Source organism: Falco rusticolus, chromosome Z (assembly GCF_015220075.1).
Source record: "Falco rusticolus isolate bFalRus1 chromosome Z, bFalRus1.pri, whole genome shotgun sequence".
In the NCBI taxonomy this organism is placed as follows: domain Eukaryota; kingdom Metazoa; phylum Chordata; class Aves; order Falconiformes; family Falconidae; genus Falco; species Falco rusticolus.
In genome coordinates, this window is record NC_051210.1 from 72,554,924 (window position 1) to 72,573,038 (window position 18,115).

The 18,115-nt window shown below is 39.3% G+C and overlaps 1 protein-coding gene across 1 annotated transcript in view; it reads left to right on the forward strand.

Annotated features, from left to right (window-relative positions):
• The window catches only part of MTMR12 (myotubularin related protein 12), a 39,585-nt gene that overhangs the window by 4,311 nt on the left and 17,159 nt on the right, over positions 1–18,115 (forward strand). The window contains exons 2-9 of the mRNA XM_037374168.1: positions 4,613–4,667; positions 5,857–5,996; positions 7,789–7,861; positions 9,118–9,248; positions 9,894–9,987; positions 12,473–12,596; positions 13,925–14,000; positions 17,347–17,453. Coding sequence (XP_037230065.1) covers positions 4,613–4,667; positions 5,857–5,996; positions 7,789–7,861; positions 9,118–9,248; positions 9,894–9,987; positions 12,473–12,596; positions 13,925–14,000; positions 17,347–17,453 — 800 coding nt within the window. The remainder of the gene's footprint in view (positions 1–4,612; positions 4,668–5,856; positions 5,997–7,788; positions 7,862–9,117; positions 9,249–9,893; positions 9,988–12,472; positions 12,597–13,924; positions 14,001–17,346; positions 17,454–18,115) is intronic.

The following is an 18,115-nucleotide window of genomic DNA, read 5'->3' on the forward strand; positions in this document are numbered from 1 at the left end:
TATAACAACATTAAAATATCCTGTGTTCTCACAGCACTGCTATTTGCTGTCAGCCTTGAAAGAATGCATGTTTCAGCCAGTGCTACTCATACCCTAGGAAGTGATAATGAGTTTCTTTATTACTTTAATCTAATAAACAATGCTTTTCTCAGTATGTTTACTAAAAATGTTGTTTTCCATTGTTGGAATTACCTGTAGCACAAGTGTCCCAGCTATGGGTAAATGGAAACATTACCATGGGGTAAGTAAGGTAGGTTCAGTGCTTACAGCATATAATTTCAGCAGCAGACTGTACACACAGTCTCTCTGAGAATGATAAGCAGCATCCAGTAGCAATAGGCCTATATACATACTTCGCAATACTGATTAAAAGAATACCTGAATTCTCTGACAAGATCTGGATTCTGGCATACAGGGAACGTTCTTCACTTTGTACTCATTTTCTGTCCACAGTTGTTTACTTCCCTGTGGAGTGGTAGGTAAGGAATTGTTTTCAGTTGTGAGGCTCTAGGAGGAAGAGTGGGAATTATTTGGGATCCCTCTCCTGCCCTAACTGTCAGGACCCTGTCAATATAGCATAGCCACTACTTGACCTTACTGCCCTAAAGTCAGTGTTGCCTCACACATGGTGGCTTTTTTATGCTTCAGCACTTGGGAAAGACATATCTCCCCAGACAGACTTGGGGAATATATTTAGCTCCTTTAAATGTGTCTTTAGGGGAGAGCTGAATATTGTCCCGGAGCACTGCAAGCTGCGCAGTGTTTCCCTATACTAAGGTAAAAACCAAGATAAAGAGGTTTGTCTGTTGTGTTGTGTCCCCCCTGTTGAAGCAGGGAATCTGTAAGGGCATGGTGACTCCTCTCCCTGGCACTTCATGGTTTCAGAGCGCTATCAGCTGTGGCTGGGTTGAACTAACAAGGATGATGCATTATGAATTAGTATGGTGTGACATTGTCAGCCTTCACTTTTGGTATGATTTGGTACTCTGTACTGTTATACTTGATAATTACGGGGTGTTGCTGTATTGTCTACCACTGTTCGATAGCCTAGGAAAAAGGAATGTAGTGCAAGGTAAGTGCACAGGTGAGAAGCTGCTCTGAGAAAGAAATTTCTAAAACCTTGCAATAGTTTAACCCCAGCTGGTAAGCAAGCACCCTGCAGCTCCTCACTCACTCACTCCACACCCAGAGGGATGGGGAGAAGAATTGGAAAGGTATCTAAGACACAAGGGTTGAGATAGGAACAATTTAATAGGTAAAGCAAAAGCTCCACACACAAGCAAAGCAAAGCAAGGAATTAATTTGCCACTTTCCATCGTTAGGCAGGTGTTCAGCTGCCTCCAGAAAAGCAGGGCTCCATCATGCATAATAGTTACTTGGGAAATCAAATGCCATAATGCCAGATGTGTCGTCCCTCCCCTTCTTCTTCCCCCAGTTCACATACTCAGCACAGTGTCCCATGGTATGGAACACCTCTTTGGCTAGTTTGGGCCACCTGTCCTGGCTGTGTCCCCTCCCGATTTCCCGTGCCCATCCAGCCTTTTTGCTGGTAGAGCCCAGGAAACCAAAAAGTCCTTGATTTAGTATAAGCATTACCCAGCAACAGCTAGGAACATCAGTGTGTTACCAACATTGTCACACCAAATCCAAACCAGCACTGCACCAGCTACTAAGAAGAAAACCAACGCTGTCCCAGCTGAAACCAGGACAAACCTTCAGCAAGGTTGAGGTCTTTGTTTCTGTAATTTCTGAGACAGCCCGAATTTTTCTCACTTGTATGATGTCCTGTGGGTATCTGCTTTTAATTATTGCTGGTAGTAGGGTTCCCTGTGTTGTATCTTGAGTAAGAAGTGCCAAGATACTGCTTGGGGCATTCAGAATGGGGAAGCTACATATGAAGTATCTAGATTTCTAGAGGTGTGTGTAGCTTTCAGTGGTCACGTGTGGAAAGTGCTTGCAAGCTTAACTTTAACAAATGATCAGAAGGTGAAGCTTCCTCAGGTTTGAGTGGATTTGGTAGCTTGTGGAAAGGGACAGACTTCTGCTTCCCTTTCTTTTGTTTCTGTGCTCGGCTGACCTGTTGGTGAGCCAGTTCTGCTAACAATAGGCAGTAACAGCAAAACCAAATGTAGCACAAGTGCAGAATTTCCGGCTGATCTTATGAGCAAAATTACCTCACTATGCAGTCAGACAAACCCAGACATGAAAGAGGTGGGGGGGTGAGTATGAACTGTGTGACTGATTAAAGGGGTGTTGAGGAGCATGCATTTTAGTGTCAGCAGGCTCTTAAATTAGTCCTGAGATCTGTGTTACTGCAAAACTGAAATCCATTAGGAAAATGAAGTTAAAACAGAGTGGAGGTATTAGCTAAACTTAGAGGTTCCTTCAGAACTTGCACCACCTCAGGGTGACTTAACAACTTTTCTTCATAAAGATCTTTGCCCTCTTCTCTTAAAAGAGCAAATACAAAATGTGACATTAATAGAATTTAATATATTTTCATATCCTCCCTTGGAAAATGAGCACAGTGGCATGGATTCTTCAGCAGTGTTCATGGCTTGCATTCTGTCTTTCCCCAGTGCATATGTATGAAAACTGTCTTTAAAATATTTATGATTTTATTACAGGAATATAAATGTTGGCTTTCAAATAGAACTCTTTGGAGGCTCAGTCTTGGAAGTTGTTGTATATTACAGGTATTCTGCCTATAGTAAGCACTTCAGTGTCTAGGTTTTTTCAACGAAGATTGAAGCTGGATTTTATAAACTGGTCTCTGTTTGACTGAGGTCTCTATTCTGCTGTGATGCTATTTAATTGAAATTCTAATTCCTTTCAGAACTTAAGCAATTTAACTTCTAATCAAAATCTAAACCACTTCTTCAAAATTATTTGCCTCTGTGATACCTGTTATAAAAACTTCATTGCATTTTAACAAATGGGTGTAAGCTTGAGGAACTAACTTGATGTCAAATTTTGTTTTGCCCAGGTCTTACCTGCCAACACTAGCATCAACTGGTACTCTTGGCAATAAGTACAAACATGCAAGCATTGTGTATACATAAACAGTAGTTGTTACATGCCTTATGATACCTTCCAAAGTTAAGGTTACTGGAAAAGCACCTGGTTTTACTATTCTGTAGCAGTGATTGTTGGGATATCGTTTATGAGCACACAGTATTGCATTTAGTTGCACTCAGAGTGGTAGTAGAAGGCATATCAATAAAGGCAGTAGTAAACCAAAGTTTAGCTTGGAGTTACCAGCAGTGAAGAGACAACACTGGGAAAACATGTGTATATTTCTTCTCTGAATGCAGCAGTGTTCAGCATGAGCCATGTTTGCATACCAGCTTATTTAACTGACAAGCGTGAACTTTGATGAAAATTTACTTGTGCAACATACACACTTAGAAGTTAGAGGCAGCAAATTGTTTTCCCTGCATTTAGTTGCCATCTAGTTGGATTCCTTTCTTCACATCATCACCACTTCATTTTATAACCTTTGCCTCTTTTCAACCTGTCTTGAATGTCTGCTGTTCTCATGACATGGTTTCCTGGTGGTTCTAGTTTTGCTATGCAACCCTCAAGCTTTGTTTTGGGTCTTCTGAAACAAGTTGAGAGCAAGTGTTTATATGAATGGCAGAGGGGGATTATGTTATGCTCCCATGGGCTTTTCTTTCTCTGTATTTAATCCAGCAAAACTGTTGCTGTTTGTCTCTTTTTGATTGCTTGTTTTGATTTGCAGTATCTGACTGGATGCTGGTGACAAACTAAAATTAGCTTGCTTACTGCTGTGGCCCCAGGTGTGTGTGTGTGTGTGTGTGGGGGGGGGGTGGCGTTCCAGTTAACTAATAGTTTTCCAGAAAGGCTGGACTCGGAGGAGGAAGTTCTGAACTGGCTGAGCAGGAAAGGGTGTAGCATGTCCTCTAGTTTAACAGTCTTTTGGCTGGAGATTTTAGCCAAACTATCAGTGCTTCAAGGCTAGAATAAGTGATACTGAGAGTTTAATAGGTTTGTTTTCTGCAGTTTGGGTCCAGACTGAAGGATATCCTGTGACTGGTTTTACCTCTTGGCTCTGACATTCTAAAATTCCTTTCGCTGTAATCTTGGTAGTACTGTTTAAGTAACTTTGGTTGCAATAATGCCTGTAAGAAAATCAGAAACAATGAAGGGTGAAACTTGAAAAACTGTGAAGGGTACATTAGAAACAAATATTAAGTTATATGTGGAAAAGCTTATGAATGAACTTTGGGAGATGGTTTTTATATGTGCTGAGAGAACTGAAGGTATTGGTAATGCTTTATTTTTGTCTTGTTCCTTATACAAAAAATGCATTCATTTCCTTTTTTATGTTCACAGCCACATTTAACTGACAATGTGGGTGTCAAACCACTGATTTAATTACTTAGCTAGTAGACTGTTACTGTTTAGGAAGGATCACACTGCAAACCTGTTCTCCCTAATTCTTCATAAATTCTTCATAATTTTTTTTTTCCTTAATTTTAATTTGCCTATTTGCTGGAACATGAGGAATTTAAGAGGGAGGTGCTGTTATTTACAGCATGTGTTGAAGTTATGATCTTTGCAAAGTAATGATTACTCTTTCTCTCTTTAGGAAATATACATAAAGGAACCTATAGAAAAGGAAGTAAACCCTCACTTATTACCAGGTAACTAGTGTATATTATATTATTAGTATTAAATATTACAAAAAAATAATGTAAGCAATATTTAAATATTTCCATGTCTGCAGCAAACACTGATGTGACATCAGTGTCCCAGGTAGTAAAATGGAGGGTTTGGTGTAACAAACCCCATAGGTTGAAATATTTATAATATCTATATCAGCATGGGTTGTTGAAAATTTCAATTTTTGTAGAGTACAGTGTCTTCAGGTAAGCTGCATGTGGAGAACTATCTATGCTTCAGTTTTCCCTTTTTCTTAAAAGATAGTTGGGTGGGTTTTCTGTTTGTTTGGAAACTGAAGACCAAGAGCTAGTGCAAACTTACTTTGTAGTGTTCTTTGATTCTACTATGAGTTACTTAGGCCTTTTGATGCCTTAATCACTGTTAAGATATTTTTTTTTTAATTTACAATTCTTCTTAAATTTATTTTCCAAGATCAGGAGAGATGATGTTACTAAGATAAAGCAGAAGTAAAATCTTAGAATAAATTAGTATTGTTCTGTGGATTTTTTTGCACTTTGTTGAAGGACCATGAGTCTGGCTGATCAAAGCTGGTTTGACTTTCTTAAACTTGAAGCTCAGTTCCTGAAAATTTCAAAATTAGAACTTCATTGAGCATAATTTGTGCAAAGTTATGGTTGAGAACTTTAAAGTAGCCCAGGGACCTGTAAAATAAGCAACATCCCCAGTCAAAGCTATGAAAAATTAAATATGATGGACTTGTAATAATTAACACAAATGTTTCAGCATTCTTAGACTTAGCAGTAAGGAAAACTGGAACAGTTCAGCTTGTTTATTGACTGTATAAACTACTTTTTGGTGGGTTCTGTATTTTTCAAGTACACACTCATATGGTTGCTCTTTACAACTTCAGGTGTTATTCTTCTGCCACTTAGAACAGGCCATGATACAGGTACCTGTGGTTACAGAACCCTTAAACATGTGCACTTGAACAGGGTTCAGTCCATCTTTAGTAATGTTAATAATCTGGAAGGCTCTCAATGTACTGATTCCAGGAGCTGCCTCAGTCTTCTTGTGTAACAGTGATAAAATACCTTCAGGCATATGGTTAGGAGAAGCTGTCAGAAAGTTAATGCTGAGTTTAAGGTAACAGTTGAAATAATCCAATTATAAATGTCAGTTATATTGCAAGTCAGTGTTTCTTTTATGCAGGTGAACTGCTGCTTTGTGAGGCAAACACAGTATACAAGTATATGCAAGAAGATGGATCAAATCGTGGCACTTGCGGGAAACTTGTATGCACAAACTTCAAGATTGCTTTCCTTGACGACGATACTTCTGCAGACGATAACGTAGGAAGACAAGTCTTCTAATTAAGACCAAAAAGGCTCTGAAAACGTGCAGTGTCTCTTAATAAATAATCCTATCTTTCCCTTATATAAGGATACATCATTAGTATAGATTTATAAAAAAGTTTTAATGGATGCAGATTGATTTTAAACAGTTTGCATCTGCTTGGTCTATGCAGATCCTTCCTCAGGCTCTCATGATGAGTAAAAATAGTGGAAGCCTGTATGTAGACACTTACATTAGATGTAGTGTATAACTCTTTGTCTTGTGAGTTGGTAATTTTGTAAAGCTTAAGTTAAAAGAACAAATTGTTTTGAAAATTAAATCAATAGTTTGCTTAAACGTGATTTCTCAGTGCTTGTCTAGTAGCAACTGCAAAAGTGACTGTCAGATGTACTTCTAATGTAGAATTTCTGTCTGACTTGACTTTGGGCTACAGCTGCAGAACCATTTCAGGGCTGCCCAAGTGGAAATGCTGTGGATAATTGTGTGGCTCAGTAAAGCTCTGAATTATTCCATTCAAAGTCAGGTGTTGACTGCAAAGATTTGAAAACCTGGTACTAATGAGCTGGCAAACATTAAAAAAGATTAAAAGTCCCTAAATACTAGAAATTAGTTGAATATTGTTTCCTTTGGTTTAGGTACTCAAATTGAGCTGTCAAAGGGCAATGGTAATACCACACCTTTATTTGATGTGCTTTAAACATTTGAGACAGTCTGGTCCATTTAGGTGATAAAAGTAAAGGAGAGCCTAGTAGATGGCTCCCAAGTGCAAGGTGATCTTGACAGTGAAGAATAATGAGAATAATATGATTTGACACGACTGTAGTTGAAATTTTCTTGGGGTAAAATTTGAGGGAGTTTAAATTTTAAACTAAGGCTTCTACAGCCAAATTCGAGTTTTTGGACTTTCTGAAATGAATTTGAACAAAGAGCCCTTTCCACAGCTTACATGAGATTTATTTGAAAGTTGGTAATGGCCATGCTAATTTCTGTTCCATCACTAACTTTAAATCTTGGGTTTATAGCATGCCAAGTCACAACAACATTTCTCTTAATAAAACTTTACTATTAGCCACCTGATTCAGAGTACTGCAGGCCTGAAAATAACTTGAATTAGGTTACCTTGTGTTCACAGCTGTCTTCATGTAAAATGATGCAGTGTACATCAGCCTTCCGGTAATAATATTTAGCATAACAATGTTTAACTGTGACATCAGTCAAATGTCATTTTTAACACTGAACTCATGGAATGATAAAAGTGAAGGAACCCAAAATCGCTTCAAGTTTGGAAAACAGTAGAGAATTGGGTTGTGCATGTGTCTTCATTTTACCTAGTGATAAAACTGGCTGTTATGTTGGAATATTCTTGGGATACTTTTTCTTTTAAGATATTTTCTATTTCCTGCCAGGTTCCCATAGCAAGGAAAGCTGTCATAAAAGGGCTTGGATTACACCAAGTTACTGTATTTCCTGTTTACTGCGATGATTCTAGTTTGAAAAGTAACTCTTAATGGAAAAGCATGCTTTGAAGCTATTTGAAAAGTAAAAACTCTATCTACATTTCAAGCATGGCTGATATTTAAACTGCAGGTCCAGTTTTATTTATAAACTATGCCTGTGTAACCTGCATCTGCCTATATTTTAATAACTGTTCTTCAGTGCTCTGCCTTGCACAGTTTCTAAGAGGTAATGCTGATACTAACACGTGCCAAATACATCCTTTACTTGTGAGAAGCTGCTACTGCTTAGTAGTGTGACATTTCTAAGGGTGGTTTTTTTTTCATGTTCTAGGAGCCACAATTTAAGAATAAGATTGTAGGAGAAAATGACATAACCTTGCAATGTGTAGACCAAATCTATGGAGGTAAGTCAGCTTTCTCCTCTTGGTTTAACATGCCTCACACTTTTAAGTGTCTTATAGTGCTGCTGCTTGTTGTACATGTACATCCTGTATAGAAAACAGTGTTGCCACTTTGGAAACTAGGATTGGATAGTCCAGAAAAAAGATATAATAAATTAATAATAAAATGACAGATAAGAGATCTGTCAGAACATAGTGTTATCCCTCAGCTTGTCAGAGCTACATTTTCATTAATTATCTTTCTGGGACAGACAAAACAATTGCTGCAAAATGCCATGATTCAAAGCAAAGAAGACTGTACTATGAAAAGTCTCTGATTAAGATGGTGCAAAAGGATCTTGAAGTGTATCAGCTATTTCTATAAGCATGGAGGTATTCTCTTCATTTGAGCAATGGTACTGCAGAGCAGTAAGGTGCCAAACAGTACCTTTTGTTTGTTTAAGAGAACTTTTGGTTTGAGATTTGCAATGTCTTCAAAATTATCAAAGAAGATAGAAAATGAGGTTTTAATTTACAAGTAAATCAAAGAGTTTATTTGATTTTTTTTGTTGTTGTTTTTTTATGTAAATTTGCAGTAGGGCTTACAGTTATGCCTGTATTGCTCAAAAAGGTAAAGGAGAATGGAGCTGGTAATTAGTAAATAGTGGGGAAGGCTTTGTTGAGAAGCCTGACCTTAGACTAGTGTTTGAGTATTCAGAGTATGAATGGTGGTGTGGGTTCATGAAGGAGTGGATTGGGGGGAGACTAGTGGAAGCTGGTTGTGAGACACTTCAATTTCATATACAATGGCCTAGGTGGCAGCACTTCAAGTTGTGAAACAATACATCCTCAAACAGAAGTGAACAAAAGGCTCTCTTGGGGACTTTATAACCACTTGGGGTGGTTAAAAAAAATAATAATTTTAGGAATGAATGATCTCAGTTGTTTGGGGACTTTCCCTCGGGTGGAACTTCTAAATTATGCTTTTTATGCGTCTCAGAACTTTCAGCTTACTGTTGAGTCAGAATGTGAATAGAAATAATCATGGAGCAGCTGGCTTGCTGCAAGCTTCCTTTCATTGCAGGAAGTAGTTTGAGTGGGTTTATCAAGTATATTAGCACAAGAGCTTGCTGGTCTGTGTTGCAGGATGCTTGTTCTGACTTGCTAAAACTTGAGCTTAAATTAGTTTCTTGAGAATTTTGAAAAGTCAAGCAGAGGTAGTTTTATCAACAGATGGCAAAGTTATTTTTGATGTTTACCTAGACTTTTTAATTTTGCAGTTTATGATGAGAAAAAGAAGCTTCTAACTGGACAACTGAGAAAATACCCAGAAAAGCTAATTATCTACTGTAAAGACCTTAGGGTATTTCATTTCTGCCTGAGATATACAAAGGAAGAGGAAGTGAAAAGAGTAAGTATAGATTTTTCTTTTTTAAGCTTAGTGTTGGGTGTCTAATTCTGGGGATGAGGTAAGGAGGAAATTCACCCTGAGAGATCCCTTAAACTTGAAGTGTTTTCTGATCATTCCCAATTAAGAGAGAAAGTAAAGACCTAACTTTACTAGCTAACCTTACTCATTAAACATCATTATGTATAGCAGTTAAAAAGATCAGATGCACTGGCTCTTTGAAGAAAACCAGAGCTTCAGAGTACTACAAGAAATCGGCTTCAGCTCAGGAAAACTTTTAAAGCTGTTCTGTTTGTGATACATAACTATTAGATTTTAGACTTCAGGCTTTTTCGCATGGGAATAGTTATTTTCCTGATAACTTGAGTTCTTTTGACAGGTTAATCTGAACTCCAAACCTAGGGCTCTACTACCTTTATTTAAATATGAGAGCCATTCTGGAAGTTGAATATGTATAATGCTTCTCATTAAGTCAAATAGTTAGCGCCTTCAGGCAACAGAGGAAGCTTTCTAAAAGTCAGCTGTTAGAGACAGAACCCATTGAACAGTTTTGTTTAAAGACTGGGAGGAGGGGGTAAAAAAAATCATGTTTTTCACACTGACAGTGTTTAGTCTGTGTTTGGGTGTTAATTTTTGGTCCTTTCCTAGATCGTCAGTGGTATAGTTCATCATAGCCAGACTCCTAAGCTGCTTAAACGCTTGTTTCTGTTCTCTTATGCATCAGCTGCCCCAAACAACACAGGTAAATATTTTTGTATTTTTTATTTTTATTTGCTGTGTACTGTTAGCTCTTTAAGCAGTCTGGGACGCTTAGTAGCTGAGTTTATTCTCAGGTTATGACTCTGCCCTGCTGGCAGATAGCTTCAGAAGATTCATTTTTCTCATTCCACATTGTTAGACTTGTTGCTAAAAATCTCTAGATTTTCTACTATTGGTTTCTGTGTCCTTCAGTGTAGTTGCACAGGAATTTTCCAAGCAAGAGTAGCATCACTGGATTGCAGACTTACTGTGATCAATATGCTAGTGCTTTTCCTGTGCTTCTGACTAGAGTGCTCTCATCTAGAAGATATTTTCCTTAATTTTATCGATACGTCATTTCTGTACTATTGCAGTGAACAAAACTTCCTGCTCATAATTCTTAAATTACTACATTTTCAGTGGCATCTGACAAAGTATTTCCCTTTCTGTTGTTATTTGCAAGCAATCTGTTTCTCCCAGGCAACTGCAAAAAAAGCATAGGTTTGCATAGCAAGATTCTAGTAAATATCTGACTTCCCCTTACAGCTCACTTATTACATAGTCTTCCCACTTGATCAGACTTGGCTGAATAATATAGTAAGCTGCAAAATTCAAGATAAAACTGTCAGTGCATTTTTTAGCATTTCATAGTTCAGGCTTCAGCTGAAATAATGGTGCTGTTTGAATTAGAAACCTGACTCGTAGTGCATCAGCAACACCTATTCCTTTCAGAGGGAAATTTTGATATACCCAAGGTATTAATCAATTATTTGGTATTACCAAAATATGTCAAGGAATTACAGAATCATTGAGGTTAGAAGAAACCTGGAGCTCATCTAGTCATGTTCCTGTCCATCTGCTGCTGTTTAGAGTAGGGTTAGCTACAGCAAGCTTACCAGGGTTGTGTCCAGCTGGGTTTTGAGTATGTCCAAGGACTGAGACTCCACAACCTTTCTGAACAGCCTGTTTCCTTATATGACTGTGCTCATAGTGCAAAACTTTGTTTAAATGGCATTTGCTGTAGTTCAGCTTGTGTGCGTTGCCTTCTGTCATGTCACAGGATACCACTAAGTCCAGATCTATCTTCTTCACTCCCCTCCTCTGCTTCCACTCCAGCTGGGTGTAACACACGCTGGAAAGACTTCTTGCCCCTCTGCACCCCTGCTGAGCCTTCTCTTCTCCACGCTGAATGGTCCCAGCTCTCAGTCTCTCCTCACACCAGGTGTTTCAAGCTCTTTAGTGATCTCAGTAGGCCTTCACTGGGGAGTCCAGCACTGGACACAGCGCTCCAGGCATGGCCTCACCAGTGCTGATCTGAGGAAAGCAATTACCCCATTCAGCCTTTAAGCAGTGGTTTACCTAATGCAGCCCAGGACTACATGGGCTGCCTTTGCTGCAAGGGCACGCTGCTGACTCAGGTAGTTCCTGCAGGCTTTGTCTGTAACTGGTGTTCAATTTGAGCTACAAACATCAGAAAGACACTAAGCTTTTCCAGGTAGAGACTAAACAAGTCTGGGTGAAGCCTAATCTTCATAGCAGCATTGAAAGTATTGTGCCAGAATTCTTTCATATTTTAATAACTATCTTCAATAATAAATGCCTAGGTCTCATTCTTTATGAAGTTGTTACTTTATGCCGCTTACAGTCTCATACCCTTAAAATCTTAATTCATCCCTTAAAGCTCATTAATAATCTGTTTCCAACTGTAAATTTTTCATCTACTTTGTGTTGTGGTGGAAAGTTTCAACTTGCCATTGTATCTTCCATGGAATTCTAGCTCTGTTTGGTATTTCAGTGTTAGCTGATGTTGCAGGATACTTAATTATCATGGGTGCTTGAAACAATTGGCCTTATTTGGTAAATTTTATGGTGGTTCTACAAGATCTGGAGCTAAACCATCCTGCTGTCATAACTGTTGCTAAGGTGGCTGAATAGAAATAACAGGAAAAGTTCTCAGCTGAAATGATTGAGACTGAATTGCTGCAATTAATTTTCTGCTCTTGTCAAGTGTCTGAAATGTTCTGTTCAGCGCTAAACTCCTACCCATGATAGAAGAATGAACTTTACATGAAGCGCAATATCTAAATTGCAGGAAGGCTTTTGGTATGATTGTTAATTCCACATTTGAGCCTGGATTATTGGATGCCAGTCAGCTGCACTAGTTTGCAGTGGTATTGGCTGCACAGCATCCTGGGTTTTAGTCTGGATGTAAGTCAGCCTCAACTGTATGAAAGTTCCATAAGAACTGATTATTTTCTGTAGGAGAAACTGTTCCTGAAGTTATTAAAGCAGTATTTGATGGAAGATGTGTCACTGAAGATCAGAGAAGCAGTGTGATATACAAAGACGTTTTATCTTTCACTCAAGGCTTTCTGGACACAAGAGGTTTTGCTTGCTTACCTTAATAAAAACTAACTACTTGATTTAGGAGTGCTTTCATGTTAGAGCTCCTGATAGTCTACAAAGTTAACATTATTGATGTCTGACAGATAGAAGAAACCAAACTGTAATGTTTGACACTCTTGAGGATTGGCGTGGAGAGTTGGAGCGGACCAAAGGAAATGTGAAATACAAAGCAGTGACTACCAATGAAGGCTACAGAGTCTCTGAAAAGTAAGCTTGACCTGGTTAACAGTGACCTTTGTATATATGTCTCATTAAGATTTGCAAAAATCAGTGTTATCTTTCATGCTGAACCCTAGACAGTTGTTTAGGGTATCTGGTTTCCACTTTGATTTATGGGATACGTTGATTTGGGACCTCAGGAGGTCATCTTATACAACCCCTGCTCAAGCAGGGTTAACTTCAGCATTAGGTCAGGCTACTCAAGACCTTGGTCAGTCAGGCTTAGAGTATCTGTAGGGGTGGAGTTACCACCTTAAAATGGAATAGAAAATATAAAGGTCTGGTAGCTACACTTTTGTCATACTTACTGGTTAGGATAACATTTTCTCCTTCCTCTACCTTTACTCTGGTAAAATTTCAAGTTACATGTTCTTGAGATTTTTCTGTATTTTTAGCTGGGGGTCTGGGTGGGGAAAGAGTACTTGGTTTAAAGTGTATCTGCAAAATGTGCTGATGGGAGTTGTGTTGCCTTTAGTCGAAGGTTAGAGATGTATACTTCTACGAGTATAGCTAAGTAGCATCTATTGGGGAACCTTCAGAATGTGTACAAGGCTTTGTGTACTACTGTTGTCCAATAAAATCATAGGATGGTTTGGGTTGGAAGGAACCTTAAACATCTAGTTCCAACCCCACTGCCATGGGCAGGGACACCTTCCACCAGACCAGGTTGCTCAAAGCCCCATCCAGCCTGGCGTTGAACACTGCCAGGGATGGGAAATGGTCAGATCCTGAAAGGCTTCATGGATCTTGGAAACAAACAGCAATTTTCAAAGAAGTCTTTACTCCAGGACTCCGTCTTGAGAGGCCCAAGCTGAGGTTAAGTGCTTATCTTTGTTGATTCTGTGGGCCTTAAACATAGCGTTGGCTGGTACTGGAAATTCATGATATATTAAATTACATTCTTGAATTGTGACATGAACGGCTTACAAAGTATGGAAGCAGAACTAGTTGTCTAATACTACAAGGGTATCCTTTGAAACAACGAAGAGTGAGAGAACCAAGGTGGTCTTAACAGTCAGCCTTAGATGTTACAATTAAATGTAGGACTTAATTACAATCTTGGAAAGGCAGAGGAATGTTGCAGTGAAGATAATGAAGAGCTCAAGATTGAAAGAAAATACCTTATCCAGTTGAAAATAAAGGGAGGGTGTTGAGGACAATATAATTATATAGTAAGAAAGGTTATTGTAGCAGTAAGAGTGAATATATAATTAACATGTGGGCTAGAACACTTACCGTCATTAAAATGAGCTTGGAGATTGTTCTTTGTTCAGTTTTTAAGTGCAAGAAACTTTTTTTTTTTTTTGTTACCTTAGGCTGCCTTTGTATTTTGTTGTTCCCATATGTGTTTCTGAAGAGAGTATCTTGAAGTATGAAGGCAGAGGCATTCCTGTAAGTATATATGCATGGCTGAGGGTAAGAAATCTTACGGAGAAGACACAATTTCAATTAGGATTTCAGATAGTACTGCATATTATTTTCAGAACTTGTTTTCAACAGCTCACATGTATACCTAGTCATCTATAGAAGTGGAAACAGACGTTGGAAGAAGTGCTCAAAGTATTATGTAGTGCTGTATGTGTGTATGTAGTGCAGAATATGTATGCATGGTTCACAGCCCCCATTTGCTTACATCAGGTGTCTAATGTCCTGTAGTCTACATATACTACTAGAGTGTTTTTACATCAGCCTGTTTGTCATGAGACTGACTGCTAGCTGAGGCAGGATGCAGGGCTTGAAATGCTATTTGGATATTGAGGTGAAGACCGTGCATGTACAGGTATAGCTGAATACCTCCAGTTACCAAGCTTGGGTGCTGGAAAGCAGCTTTTTTACAAAGCCAAGTAGCCTAACTGAAAAACTACTTCTGCCAGTCTCAACAGAAAATGAAATTAAATACACTGTTCTGTGCCATGTAGCAAGCTGGCTTTGGCTTCCTACCTCATAGCAGAGTTTAAGAACCAGTATATAAAGAAACAAGGAGCAAAGTAACCTCACTTATGAAGTGTTAACTTCGTTGCTGCATGTCCATCAAATTTGCCAAGGAAACCCATGTTCACTTTATACTCTGAAATTAATCCACGGAGAAGATAGTGCTGTACTGCCTAATTTGCCCTTTCAGGTAATGACTTCAAAATAGTTTGGGTCACTTTTTTCTGAGATGGTCAACCAGACAAATTACAGTGGCTGTTACACAGAAACAGAAGTGATTTTTCTTTTTTATTGCGTCTTGCATTGATAGGATAGTTCAGGTTGGAAGGGACCTTCAAAGTTCTTCTGGTCCAACTTCCCCTGCCATCAGCAGGGACTCGTCAACTAGACAGGTAGCTCAGAGCCCTGTCCAACCTGACCTTGAATGTTTCCAGGGATAGGGCATTTACCACCTCTCTGGGAAACCTGTTCCAGTGTTTCACCACCCTCATTGTAAAAAATACATTCCTCATATCTAATCTGAATCTGCCGCCTTTTAGTTTAAAACCATTACCCCTTGCCCTATCACTACAGGCCCTGCTAAAAAGTGCCTGTCTCTCTTATAAGCACCCTTTAATTACTGAAAGGCTGCATTGAGGTCTCTCTGGAGCCTTCTCTTCTCCAGGCTGAACAACCCCAAGTCTCTGTGCCTTCCCTTACAGAAGAAGTGTTCCATCCCTGTGATCATTTTTTTGTCCCTCCTTTGGATGCTGTCCAACAGGTCCATCTTTCTGTGCTGAGGGCCCCAGAGCTGGATGAAGTACTCCAGGCAGGGTCTCACCAGAGTGGAGTTGTGGGGAGAGTTGCCTCCCTGGACGTGCTGGCCACGCTTCCTTTGATGCAGCCCAGGATACAGTTGGCTTTCTCGGCTGTGAACTTGCATTGCCAGCTGATGTCCAGCTTTTCATCCATGAGCACCCCCAGGTCCTTCTCTGCTCTCAACCTCTTCATCCCCCAGCCTGTATTGATACTGGGGGGGTTGCCCTGACCCAGGTGCAGGACCTTGCAGTTGGCCTTGTTGAACTTCATGAGGTTCTTACGGGCCCACCTCTCAAGCCTGTCAAGGTCCCTCTGGATGGCATCTCTTCCCTCCAGCATTTCAACTCCACCATTCAGCTTGGCATCATCAGAGAACTTGCTGAGGGTGCACTTGATCCCGCTGTCTGTCATTGATGAAGATATTAAAGAATATTCGTCACAGTATGGATCCCTGATGGACGCCACTTTTCACTCATCTCCATCTGGACATTGAGCCATTGACCCCTGCTATCTCGATGTTACCATCCAACCAATTCCTCATCCACCAAACAGTTCATCCGTCAAGTCCGTCTCTCCAGTTTAGGGAGAAGGATGCTGTGGGGGACATTGTCAAAAGCCTTACAGAAGTCCAGGTAGATGACATCCATAGCTCTTCCCTTGACCATTGTTCAGAGGCCTTGTAGAACTCTTCTAATTATTTCCAAATTTTGGGAAAGCTAGTGTCAAAATAGCTTGACCATTTTAAATCCATTTGAGCTGGCAGTAAAAGGACAATATAGTAATTTTTTCCACTTTTGATGATTTTGAAGTTTCAGCATCCTTTTTGAGGTGTATCTCTTGGCTAGTATAAATTGATAGCAGAATGATAACTTTCTGATTTGTGTAATATTCCTGACAAAAATCATTCTGACTGCATTTCAAAGTGATTTAAAGAATCGGGCACCAATATTCAAGTGAGCGGAGGTGATCTTTATTTGGCAGCGCTGGGCGCATGGGGGATTGCCCCACCAAACTCATGCACACCAAGGGAACCTTTCAGCCCCCTCTTTATTCAAGCAACTCATACCTATTCATTAACTTTCTGGGAAATCGTTTACATATTCATTACAATTCTGGGAAGTTATTTACATATATCGCTAAACTAGTGACCATGATTTAAGTCCTTGTCTTTGCCACGTTGTATAAACAACAGGAACTTAGGACCAGATAGCCTTTTTAAAGATGACAAATCCAAGGACTTGGCAATTAGTACATCCGTCATGTTAGCAATAAGGGTCCTTGCACGTTTCCCAACTTTTAGATAAACATAAGTACATCATCCTATAGATAAGTGGTACATCATTCATCATTCAAAAGCGAATTTAATTATCAGCTTGAGAGGTTCAAGCAGTAGGTGTGAGTCAAGAAATTGTGTAAAGGGAAGGAAGAAGCTTTGAGGACTGGTTTGCTACAAGGAATACCAGTAACACTGCAATCTGATTTAATTGTGGAGTGGTTAATATCTTCTTTCATATGCCTAGATGACCATTTATGCACAGCTCGTGGAAAGGCATGACAGTGTACCTACTGTGAGTTATGTCAGGGCTGACCTATAAGAAAAACACTACTATATATTATGTGTGGAGAAACTGGTGGCTAATATATATGAGTCACAAGAACTATGTTGCTGTGGCGTGTCTTCCAACATAATTTGGCCATAGACATTTTGATCAATTTTTTTACCTATGAGAGCAGTTGAAAAAGTAATGTTCTGATATAATCTGGCATTTTATGTTCCCTGTGCCTGTATAAAGCTTAACTTAAAACTTGCAAGTGGTAACAGTGTACTGAGGCGTGTAGTCTTGGTGCAGATACAGAAGTTTGCTTCTACTGATGGGTTTGTTGAATACACCAGAAGTTCAGTCAAGCACAGTGTAGAGGAATTTCTTGTAATCACTCAGTCACTTAAGCAAATACTTTGCACAGGATGGTTTACCAATCTTTGTGCCTGCTAAATGTGTTTCTGCAGATTTGGTGTTGGTCTTGCCATAACGGTGCTGCTCTTCTCAAAATGTCTGCATTTCCCAAAGAACAGGATGACAGCACTTCACAAATGCAAAAAATCTTCTTGGATGGGTCAGTAATAGCTATTCTGTCCACAACACTTTGCTTGGTATGGACCTTGCTTCTCTTTTTCTGTATATGCTATATCTTTAAGCTTGCACGCATCTGGAAACAAGTTCTAAAAGTAGTTTTCTGTAGTGGAAAGGGTTTAAGTCCTTTGCCTAACAGTGTTGGTCAATTGTGCAGGACTGTAACATTGCTGAAGGCTTATTTGTGAAATACAGATATATAGATATATACCTCAGATGAATCTTTCTGTACAAATTGTGGCCTGTTATTAGAAGGCAGCAAGGCTGGTAGGTCAGTTAAAGTATCATTAGCTGATGGGCTCAACTGTATTTGCAGGTAAGAGAAATCTAGACTCCATCTGTAAACATGGATTTGCAAGCCGAGTCTTAAATCTCTCTGAACTCTGCCATCTTCTGAAAACTAGATTTTTTGTTCTTAAATAACTTTACAGTGACCTAAAATGACTGAGAGAAATACTACTTTCAGATGTGATGGCAGACAGCACTTTATTTCAGTTGAAGGTAGTGAGCTGAATTAGTGCAGCGGTCTGCAGAATGCCAGGGTTTACATAGGGGGAAGAGCACAGCTGCCTGGCTGAGTTAGGACAGTGAGTTACTGCTTTTTTTTCTTTTTTTTTTCTCCCCCTGGCTTTTTATAACCTGTTG